At 49.8% G+C, this 10,595-nt stretch overlaps 1 protein-coding gene and 1 long non-coding RNA gene across 7 annotated transcripts in view; one reads left to right on the top strand and one right to left on the bottom strand.

The window, feature by feature from the left end:
• The first annotated feature begins 1,287 nt into the window (after nucleotides 1-1,287).
• The window catches only part of Slc4a9 (solute carrier family 4 member 9), a 16,917-nt gene continuing 7,609 nt past the window's right edge, over nucleotides 1,288-10,595 (top strand). For 3 of the 6 annotated variants that reach the window (XM_028762706.1, XM_028762703.1, XM_028762702.1), the window contains exons 1-17: nucleotides 1,307-1,518; nucleotides 1,764-1,924; nucleotides 2,329-2,442; nucleotides 2,797-2,846; nucleotides 2,984-3,141; nucleotides 3,382-3,469; nucleotides 3,784-3,938; nucleotides 4,169-4,285; nucleotides 4,428-4,602; nucleotides 4,753-4,886; nucleotides 5,043-5,305; nucleotides 6,262-6,317; nucleotides 6,512-6,700; nucleotides 6,825-6,938; nucleotides 8,133-8,294; nucleotides 8,371-8,549; nucleotides 9,936-10,008. In XM_028762706.1, the coding sequence (XP_028618539.1) occupies nucleotides 1,307-1,518; nucleotides 1,764-1,924; nucleotides 2,329-2,442; nucleotides 2,797-2,846; nucleotides 2,984-3,141; nucleotides 3,382-3,469; nucleotides 3,784-3,938; nucleotides 4,169-4,285; nucleotides 4,428-4,602; nucleotides 4,753-4,886; nucleotides 5,043-5,305; nucleotides 6,262-6,317; nucleotides 6,512-6,700; nucleotides 6,825-6,938; nucleotides 8,133-8,294; nucleotides 8,371-8,549; nucleotides 9,936-10,008 (2,400 nt within the window). Of the gene's footprint in view, nucleotides 1,519-1,763; nucleotides 1,925-2,328; nucleotides 2,443-2,796; nucleotides 2,847-2,983; nucleotides 3,142-3,381; nucleotides 3,470-3,783; nucleotides 3,939-4,168; nucleotides 4,286-4,427; nucleotides 4,603-4,752; nucleotides 4,887-5,042; nucleotides 5,306-6,261; nucleotides 6,321-6,511; nucleotides 6,701-6,824; nucleotides 6,939-8,132; nucleotides 8,295-8,370; nucleotides 8,550-9,935; nucleotides 10,009-10,595 lie in introns of all 6 variants that reach the window. The other 3 variants (XM_028762699.1, XM_028762704.1, XM_028762705.1) reach the window with 3 other exon arrangements.
• The window catches only part of LOC114617173, a 27,223-nt gene continuing 22,783 nt past the window's right edge, over nucleotides 6,156-10,595 (bottom strand). The window contains exon 3 of the long non-coding RNA XR_003710751.1: nucleotides 6,156-6,754. This is a non-coding gene — a long non-coding RNA (uncharacterized LOC114617173). The remainder of the gene's footprint in view (nucleotides 6,755-10,595) is intronic.

Genomic DNA, 10,595 nt, shown 5'->3' with positions numbered 1-10,595 from the left:
GTGTGTGTGTGTGTGTGTGTGTGTGTGTGTTTACATGAGTGTTTTGCCTACATATATATCTGTCCAACATGTGTGTGCCTCGTGCCTGAGAAGACCAGAGGAAGGAGTGTCATATTCCCTGCAACTAGAGTTACAGACTGTTGTGAGCTGCCATGTGGGAGCTGGGAATCAAACCTGGGTCTTTTGAAAGAGTAGCAGTGTTCTTAACCACTGAATCATCTCTCTAAACCTAAAAAGATTTTTTAAAGAACCCTTAGCTAGGGGTGGTGACACATGACTTTTAGCCTAGCAGACAGGAGGCAGAGGCAGGCAGATCTCTAAGAACTCAAGACCAGCCTAGTCTTTGTGACAAATTCCAGGCCAGCCAGGGATACTTAGTGATGAGACCCAGTCTCAAGAGAAAGAAAAAAATCCTTATGGCTGCTGTATGGAAGATGAACTTTGGGAAAAGAGGAAGAGCCAAAGCTAGAGAGATTAGCACAAAAATCTAGTGGGCTGCTCAAAGAATTCAGGTGAGAAATGATGGAGCAAAGCAGTGGTGCTGATGCTGGGAATGTGGCTGCACTCTGGGCATGTTTGCAAGGTAGGCTCAATAGAATTTGATAAAAGGCTACATTCTCTTTTGGCTCCAGTATCTCTCTCTCTCTCTCTCTCTCTCTCTCTCTCTCTCTCTCTCTCTCTCTCTCTCTCTCTCACACACACACACACACACACACACACACACACATACACACACACCTCTACCACCTTCAGTGAGGGTTTCAGTTAAAGGGGCACATAGCTTAATAGGTTATAGGTTTTGTGTTCTCCATGACTTGCCTCCATTTTCCAAAATTAGCCCATTTTACAGGTGGGGACCTCTACCTTCTTCTGTCTCTCTTTCCCTGCCTAGCTTCCACAAGTCTAGTTATTTATTAGTTCCTTGTTTGTCCAAATGTGTCTCTGTGGCTCTGTGGCCCCTAGGTTATATTGTTGACACCCAAATACTCTTGGATTTGTGGTGTTAATATTTGACATAGGACAGCCAGGAGCAACAGAATCTGGGGTGGGTATCAGTTACTCCTGTATATTTACGCAAAACATAGTGAGGTCAGACTTGATGCACACTCACACGTTGGGTACTTCTGAAAGGTCTAGGAAAGGCTAGATTAGTTTTACAAACAGGCCTGCAGGGGGTCAGAGACCAAATAGAGGAGGAGAAGACTGGTATTTTCTGGAGCCAACAGGCTTTGCTTTGCTTATGCTGTGGAGATGGGTATAAATGCAGCCACCCAGAGCTCCCAAGATTTGCGCAAGTCTTTCTAAGATGAAGCTGCCAGGCCAAAAGGATTTTGAAGGCTCTGATGCTCATGAAAATGTTTGCTCAGAGGAACTGGACACTGGCCTAGGCCCTGGCCCTGATGGACCCTCAGTCACAGACATTGGGGAATCTCCAGTATCCAAGGACCCTTTGCTCTTCATTCAACTAAATGAGCTGCTGGGCTGGCCCCAGGCACTGGAGTGGCGAGAGACAGGCAGGTGAGTGGGTCTTGGTTAGGTCTATAGCGTCCTTTCTACCTCGAATTAGGATTTCTTTGTGTTCTTGCCATGAGACTCAGCTTCTTCTACAATATGGTTCTGAGTTCTCTGAGACCTAATGAGGTGTGACTGCTCAGAGAGGGAGATCCTCTGCACCACTGGGTCAAAGGCAGCCACACTGACCTACCTATGTCCTTGACATGGGCAAGAGTCTCCCAATAACACTGTCTATCCCTTCATCACAGGTGGCTTCTGTTCGAGGAAAAGCTAGACATAGGCGCGGGCCGGTGGAGTGGCCCCCATGTGCCTATCCTGACACTACCCAGCCTCCAGAAGCTTCGAAGTCTATTGGCTGAGGGCATTGTATTGCTAGACTGTCAAGCTCAGAGCCTCCTGGAGCTTGTGGGTAGGCTGAGAAAAACATTCCATTTCCTGGGAATTTCCCCCCAAATCTTAGAGTCTTCTAGAGCCTATCCCATCCCATCCTACTCCAGGGAGCGCCCATTTCTGTCTGAGGGATAGTGATGGTAAGGCAGCTGGGTGCCGTGGCACATGTCTGTAATCTCAGCACATGGCAGGCGGAGACAGGAGGACCACTGAAAATTGGGGAGCTTCATTTATGTAGTGAGACCTTGTCTGAAAACAACAGTGTGTGTGTGGTGGGGGTTGGGGGTCACTGACCCTTGTATTTCTGAGACTGGTAGAAGGAAAGACAGACTCATGGAATTAGAAGCAGGGAAAGGAGCCAGTGGGAGGACAGAGTGTGTTCAGGAGTGGGATTGAACTTTGAACTTCACATCTGTTCTCCAGAGCAGGTAGTCAGTGGGGAGTCACTGAGCCCAGAACTGAGAGGACAGCTTCAGGCCTTGCTCCTGCAGAGACCTCAGCACCACATCCAGACCACAGGTATCAAGTCCTGCAGAGGTAAGGGATCTCTCTTTGGGCCTAGGATCAAGATTCTGGGATAGGAGGGTCCCAGAAATCTTCTACATTTTCTTGAGCCAGGAATAGCCTAGTTTTGGCTCAGTCCTCAGGACAAGAGAAAACTGGTGGTTATGGTGAGGGCAGAGGAAACCGAGTGCCAAGGACATAACAGCCAGGGCTCTCCGAAGGGGTGTACCTGGCAGGCACTGTGCCAGGAGACCTATATGCAGTATCTTCTCATCCATTCTTGTTTCCACGGAGGGCTGTATCACAACTATCCCCTTGTTAGAAAGCACTGGTGGGCCTGCCCCTAAAGCCTGTGCTCTTGACCACTGTGTAGTCCTGTTTTTGCAGGGTCTAACACTTTCAGAAAGGCTTCCTGTGATGAGGACACCCCACTGAAGGTTTGTGGCCCTTCCTTGGGAAAGGCTGGGAGGAAGATCAGAAATTAACAGACACCTATCCTCCACCAGACTCCTTGGTTGTTGATTTTCTGCCAATGTCCCCCTCCCTAAATAACCTCTCATACTCTGCCATCCAGCACCAGAACCCCTTGAGACAGAAGCTGCCTCCTGGAGCTGAGGCAGCAGCGGTGTTGGCAGGAGAGCTGGGCTTCCTGGAACAGCCACTAGGGGCCTTCATAAGACTGCAGAATCCAGTGGTGCTGGAGCCTCTTACGGAGGTGATCTTGCCCAGCAGGTGAGGTGACTGAGTGGCTCTGGGGCCCAGAAGAAGGGCTTCTACTGAGAAGGATGGGGTCTTTGAATATGGTTCCCCAAGATGTCTAGGAAATGCTCCTTCCCAGAGGTCAGTCTGCAGAGCTGGTGTGTCCTTGAGCAGAGCTAAGTGTCAGTCAGAGGCTATTCTCAGCAGCAGGCAGCGCTGTTGTATGAGAGAAAGCATCGTGGAGCTCCCCTGTCTCCCCAATTCCTTCTTCAGGTTTTTCTGCCTCCTCTTGGGTCCTCCCACCTTGGGAAGGAGCTACCATGAGATGGGACGGGCAGCAGCTGTCCTCCTCAGTGACCCGGTGAGTGGGGCAGGTTTTCCTCTGTGTGTATGTGTGTGTGTGTGGAGCATGTGTATGTGATCAGGAATAACAATGAGTTAGAGTGTGGCTTTGTTTCTGTAACATGGAGGCTGAAGTTTCCAGCTTCCAATGTAGCTGCATTACTGGCCCAAGGTAGACACACATAGGCATGGATGGATGGGTGGACTTGTGAGTACATCATGAATTTGTCTGCTTGTAGCCTGTGTGAGCATGGCTTTGAGAAAATACAAGTGAACACACATGTAAGAGTCCCTAATATGCATTTACTGTCTGTTCTGTGGCCTTAAATGCAGCAATTCCAGTGGTCAGTTCGTCGGGCGAGCAATCTTCATGACCTTCTGGCAGCCTTGGATGCCTTCCTACAGGAGGTGACAGCTCTACCTCCAGGTCGGTGGGACTGGACAGCCAGGATTCCCCCGCCCAAATGCCTACCCTCTCAGCACAAAAGGTACCTGGAGTCATGACTCCACGCTGATCTCCTCCTTGGTTATGGGTCTACCACGCTCCCCAGCTAAGCTTGGCATTCACAGGGCGGTATCTAACTTCTTATCAGACAGTTTGAAGGCGTCCTCTGCCTCCACCTCCGTAGCCTCCAGGGGTCTCGGTGTCACATACTCTAAAGTCAAATCTCAGGTTGGCTGGAGACATCAGCCCATCTGAGGTTCTCATTCTGCCCAGACTTCCCTCGAAACTGCAGGAGGTCACCAGCCTTCCCCGCCAGAGTGCTGCCCTGGCAGAAGACAAGCACTACCATGGGCCACACACACCAATCCCAGAATTGCAAAGGACGGGCAGGTGAGAGGGAACAAGGGTTGGGATCCTGTGGAAGAGTCACAGGGGCATCAAAATGTGAAGGCAATGTGGGAGGATACAGTGAAAATCAGGATGCAGGCGTGGGGTGTGGAAACCTGGATCACTGACGACCCACGGGTGGGAGGCTCTTTGGGGGTCTTATTCAGGACGTGCGCCGGAAGGCATGTTGGTACCCCAGTGATTTCCTGGATGCCCTACACCCCCAGTGTTTCTCAGCTGTGTTCTACATTTACCTGGCCACAGTCACAAACGCCATCACTTTTGGGGGTCTTCTGGGAGATGCCACTGAAGGTGCCCAGGTATGTGTGTTTGTCTGATGGGATTGGCATAAACTTTGGTGTCCCACTTGCCTGACCTCTTGGCACTGTGAGTGGGGGTGAGACTCCACAGAAGCTTGGGCTCCTATGTTGGGATGCCAGGATCCTATGATGAGGTCTGCCTACTTCCAGGGAGTGCTGGAGAGTTTCCTGGGCACAGCAGTGGCTGGAGCTGTTTTCTGCCTGATGGCGGGCCAGCCCCTTACTATCCTTAGCAGCACAGGGCCAGTGCTGGTATTTGAGCGGCTACTCTTTTCTTTCAGCAGGTAGGAGACCTCTCTTACCTCCCCAGCCCGTTAGTGGACCCATCTTCTGTTGGTCCTAACTGGGTGAAGAGAGAGGGAGGGACTGTCTCTGGCTTGAGGGACTTGACCTGGGTTAGGTAAGAAGGAGACAGCCCTGACTGTCTCTCACTCTCACAGAGATTACGGCCTGGACTACCTGCCCTTCCGACTGTGGGTTGGCATCTGGGTGGCCACATTTTGCCTGGTACTGGTGGCTACAGAGGCCAGCTTGCTGGTGCGCTACTTCACCAGATTCACAGAGGAAGGATTCTGTGCCCTCATCAGCCTCATCTTCATTTATGATGCTGTGGGGAAGATGCTGAACTTGATCCGTGCCTATCCAATCCAAAGGCCAGGATCTCCTGCCTATGGTTGCTTCTGTCAATACCCAGGCACTGGAGGTAGGTGAGGGAAACTGGTACCTTGGCCAGGTGAGGAAAGATGTAGGAAATGGACTAAGTTCAGAAAAATGCTGAGTACTTATCCAATAGTCAGCAGACCTACTTCTGGTTCTGGATCAGCTATAAAATAGATTTTGGGAGAGCCCAGGATTGTCTTTATTTCTGACATCCCTGACGGGAGAGTGTGGGTTAATGGGCTTCTTAAGAGAGAAGGCAAAATCAGGTGTACCCAACTGAGAATGGTAGCACTGGACTGGGGGACTTTGTTACATCAGAAGAGCAGACCTAAGTACACGAACCAGGCAGCTTACTTTAGAGAAACAAGAGAGGAAAGGGCAGGACCAGGCAGGAATCACTTCATTTCCTAAATTCAGCAATCAAGCAACTCACAGCTGAGAGAGAGCAGTTAGCCATGTGGAAAGGTTTGGATCGTGACGCCTGTGTAGATCCCTCCACAGGGAAGGGGCACCGAGATGGGAGAAAGTGTCTTCTGCGGGGATGTGGTGGTCCTGGGTACTAATATGGTCTCCAACTCAATATGTAACTGAAGATGACCTTGAAACTCCCAACCCTCCTGCCTCTATCTCCAACTGCTGGGGATATAAGTGGGAGCCACCAAGTATCTAGCTAAAAACATATCTTTCCTGATGTGTGCCCGATTCTACTAGTCCTGAATGAGACCAGTTCTTCCTCTAGGACATACATTTGTGAGCTCACGCATTAGGTCGATGTTTGATGCTCAGTTTTGTGTTCCGCACCAGAGACACAGATACGTAGAGAAACTGAGGGCATGAAGACACAGAGTAGGAACCCGAGAACACACTGAAGTGTGACAGAATCAGAAGCCTGATTGGAATTAAGACCTTTTTAGTTTAGGTAGAACAAGTTAGACAGACTCCTGTGGGGAAGAGTTTTTCAAGGAAGGAGGGCTTACACCTGAATTCTCTGCTTCCCAGGAAACAGGTCTGAATGGACAAGTACAAAGCTCAAAGACACAGAGGATGTCTTAAGCGTGGTGAGAGCTTAAAAAGGTCTGAGAAAGAACAGAGGGAGTGGTCTTCAGCTCTCCCCACCCTCAGAAGAAAGCTTCACTGGTTTCTTCCATTTAGCCTATGGCCCATCCTGAGTCCCTGATGTCTCTGTGGGTTCCCCTTCCTTTGAGGTGGGTCCGAGAGAGTGGGACGAGTCCTCTGTTGCCCATTTCAGCACCCAGGCCTGGTCAATGCTTCCTTCCTGCCTCCATCTGAGTGCATCCAGCAAGGAGGCCACCCTCGCGGCCCCAGCTGTCACACGGTGCCAGACATCGCCTTCTTCTCCCTTCTCCTCTTCTTTACTTCTTTCCTTTGTGCCACTGCCCTGAGGCATGTAAAGAACAGCCGCCTCTTCCCCTCGGTGGTAAGTGTCTTTTCCTTTCTGTGTGAAAGGTCTGGATTTGGCCCTGGATCCTGTCTGCAAACGGGAAAGGGTAAAACAGAAATGGGATGGCAGGCCCAGACTAAAGCGTCTGCTCTACGGCCAGGTGCGCAAAGTGTTCAGCGACTTTTCCTCAGTCCTGGCCATCCTGCTGGGCTGCAGCCTTGATGCCTTCCTGGGCCTAGCCACGCCGAAGCTCTTGGTGCCCACAGAATTCAAGGTGAGAGCTGGACAGGATGAGGGGGTAAGGAGGAAGTGGGGCTAGCAACTTGGAGTAATATGACTCATAGATTCCATACTTCTTTCCCTCTGAGCCTCTTCCATCACTCATGATAGAGACAGTAAAAACAATGGCCTCACAGAGTTGCTGAGTGATAAAACGAGGTATTTCAACAGACACATAAGTGAATGAGGAATGTTGTATACAGTAGCTATTATTATAGGGTAGGTGTTGGAAGACAGGCTCCAGGCTGCAGGCCTTGCTCTAGGCATCTCTATTTTAAAAGACAGAGTCTCACACAGTTCAGGTTAACCTCAAACTCCAAACACAGCTGAGGCTGGCCTCAAATTCGTTATCCTCCTGCTTTAACCCCCATGTGCTGTAGTTACGGACACACATCACCATACCTCCCCTGAGAATTTCTTAGTCTATAAAATCAGTAGTAGTTCTCCCACAGGTTGTTTTGGGGTTTACATATCACAGTGCAATAGTTACTACAGTGCCTGGTACATACCACATACTCAGTAAATGCTGCTATGACTTCTCCCTGCCACTGGCCCTACCTTCTTCCATACACCCTACTCTTTACACCCCTCCCTACCAACAGTAAAGCTGGAGCTCCTTCTGGAGGGTGACACCATCAGGCCAGAACAGCAAGGGGGCTCTACAGGGGTGGCTTTAGAGCTCAGACCCCAGCCAACCACGTGGGCCCCCTCCCCACCACAGACGCTTATAAATCAGAGCAGACATAGACACACCTAGTCCTGCCCAGACTGAGGCAGGTCTGAACCTGAGCTGCCCTATTCTGGGTGTGGGGCGTGGGGAGGGTGAGCCTAAAGAAGGCTGTGAATAAGTACATGGCAGAGTATGCAGGTTTTATTCACCAACTCTTTTGCGCAGGGAGGGGGGGTGGCTAGGGGGGAGAGAGAGAGAGAGCCCCTGAACCAAAGTCCAGAGCCTTCTTTCTGCTCTCTTTTAAGGCACTGGGATACACTGAAGGAGAGTTGTGTGTGTGCGTGTGTGTGTGTGTGTGTGCACATGCATCTGTCTGTCTGTGTGACAGTGCTTTCTCCTAGAATCTAAGGTCTGGGGGGCAGGATGTGGAATGTGGTAGACAGACATGGTAGTGATTGGGGTGTGCTGACGAGGTGTTCTTGGAGGCATTTCCACCTTGTCCATGGAATGTCCCCTCAGCCTACACTCCCTGGGCGTGGCTGGCTGGTGTCTCCTTTTGGAGCTAACCCCTGGTGGCTGAGTGTGGCCGCTGCCTTGCCTGCTCTGCTGCTGTCTATACTCGTCTTCATGGACCAGCAGATCACAGCCGTCATCCTCAACCGCGCAGAGTACAGACTGCAGGTAAGGCTGCCGGGCAAGGAGCTCCAGGGTGGGGTCAGACTCCACTTCTATCTTCAGACCCCCCCCTTCCCCGCAGAAGGGAGCCGGCTTCCACCTGGACCTCTTCTGTGTAGCGGCTCTGCTGCTGTTCACGTCAGTGCTTGGCCTACCCTGGTATGTCTCGGCCACCGTCATCTCCTTGGCCCACATGGACAGTCTTCGGAGAGAGAGCAAAGCCTGTGTCCCTGGAGAAGTCCCCAACTTCCTGGGCATCAGGTGAAGCCTGTAGTCAGTAGGCTGGGGAGAGGGGGTGTGGCAAAATGGTTATGGGATGTGTGAGTTATTTGGGCAGCTTGAATTCTCAGTTTGTGACCCCTAAGAACTGCAGTGGGTAAATGGGCGGCGGGTTCTGCACTCTGTGACAGGTGAGGGGCTTCAAGAAGGGCGTTATAAATGTATGGGTGAAGGTAGCCAGGGCTACAGTGGAGGGGGAGATACCACCTTTCAGTCCCCACTCAATGTAGAAGCACATCATGATGTTGCAAAGGAATTCATGATAAAAACAAATTTGTAACTGTTAGAAACATTCTACCAAATACATGAAGTTGACTAACCTTGTAGATTATGAAATATAGGTCTTTGTGGCAGTGAAAAATTGTTAATTTTCCATCTAAATAAAAACAGCAGCTAAGCATAGTGGTGCACACACCTTGAATCCCAGTACTCAGGAGGAAGAAGGAGGCAGATCTCTGTGAATTTGAGGCCAGCCTGGTCTACAGAGTGAGTTCCAGGACAGCCAGGGCTACAGCAAAAAAAAAAAATCAGTCAATCAATCAATCAAACAAACAAACAAGTAACCCCCCAAAAAAAACAAAACCCAAAAGCAAAAAAACTGAAGAATAGCTATGGAGCTGGGGATGGAACTCGGTGGTAGTTCTTTTTTCTTTTCTTTTCTTTTTTTTTTTTTTTTTTGGTTTTCCAAGACAGGGTTTCTCTGTGTAGCCCTAGCTGTCCTGGAACTCACTCTGTAGACCAGGCTGGCCTCGAACTCAGAAATCTGCCTGCCTCTGCCTCCCAAGTGCTGGGATTAAAAGCGTGCGCCACCACTGCCCGGCTTCGGTGGTTGTTCTTAAATAGTACATATGAGGTCCTAGTTTTGAATCCCAGAACCACTAAAACAATCAAATGAACAAGAAAACAAACCCAGTGGGCTAGTGAGGTGGCTCAGTGGGCAAAGCCACTTTCAGCCATGTCCAATGACTTGAGTTTCATCCCTGGGATCTGGGTGGTAAAAGAAAGAACTGATCCCTGCAAGGTGTCCTCTGACCATCACATATACACCAAGACAGGCACATGCTTACATACATGCTTGCACATTCACTGTATAAATAAGAAAGATGTAATACAATATTTAAAAAAAAAAAAGAAAAGAAACAGAACAACATTGAGCCTGGACTGATGGAGAGGCCAGGGGTCCAGGGTTGGAGTGCTCTGCCTTTCCTTTCAGTTTCTCAGGGCAGGCAGGGGTCCTTCGGCAGGTGACCTATCAAGGGTATCTCTCCTCTTCTCTGGTGCCACGTCTGTAATAGGCCTGGTAAGGTCTCTAGCCTGGGTGTTCCAGGAGCACACTCAGACCCAGCTAACTTCTCCTTCTCCCCACAGGGAACAGAGGCTGACGGGCTTGGTGGTGTTCATCCTTACAGGTGTCTCCATCTTCCTGGCACCTGTGCTCAAGGTACATGTTTGGCCAGGATCAGGGCCAGTCCAGCAGTTTCCATAGAACTGATGCTGGCTGAACACTTACAGTGTGCCAGGAACTGCATTTTCTTCTCACATGGTTACATTAATCTTTGTGCTGACTAACCCTGAGAGACACACATAATCTACAAATGAGAAACCTGAAGGTTAAGGACATAATTTGTAAGTGCCCACCAAGAGAGCCATTTCTCAGATAAAAAAAAAAAAAACAAGACAAAACAAAGCAACAACAATAATGAAAAACCTAGACTTCCAGAGCATACTGGTTTATGCCTGTAATCCTAGAACCAGGAGGTTGAGGCAGGAGGCTTGTTTCAAGTTTGAGACCTGCTTGCGTACACAGTAAGTTGCAGGACAGCTTGGGCTATAGTGGGAAACCCTACATCAAAAGAAACTAAAAAGCCAGGGGAGTCTGAGATGGCTCAGCAGATAAAGGGTTTTGCTAATAAGCCTGAAGTTTGATACTAGGTCTGGGTCTGTGTGATGGAGAGAAAGAACTGATTCCAACAAGCTATCCACTGACCTACATGCTATACGCACACACACACACACACACACACACAC

Source organism: Grammomys surdaster, unplaced genomic scaffold, assembly GCF_004785775.1.
Source record: "Grammomys surdaster isolate TR1022 unplaced genomic scaffold, NIH_TR_1.0 135, whole genome shotgun sequence".
Lineage (NCBI taxonomy): Eukaryota > Metazoa > Chordata > Mammalia > Rodentia > Muridae > Grammomys > Grammomys surdaster.
This window is presented reverse-complemented; position numbering and strand designations above follow the sequence as displayed.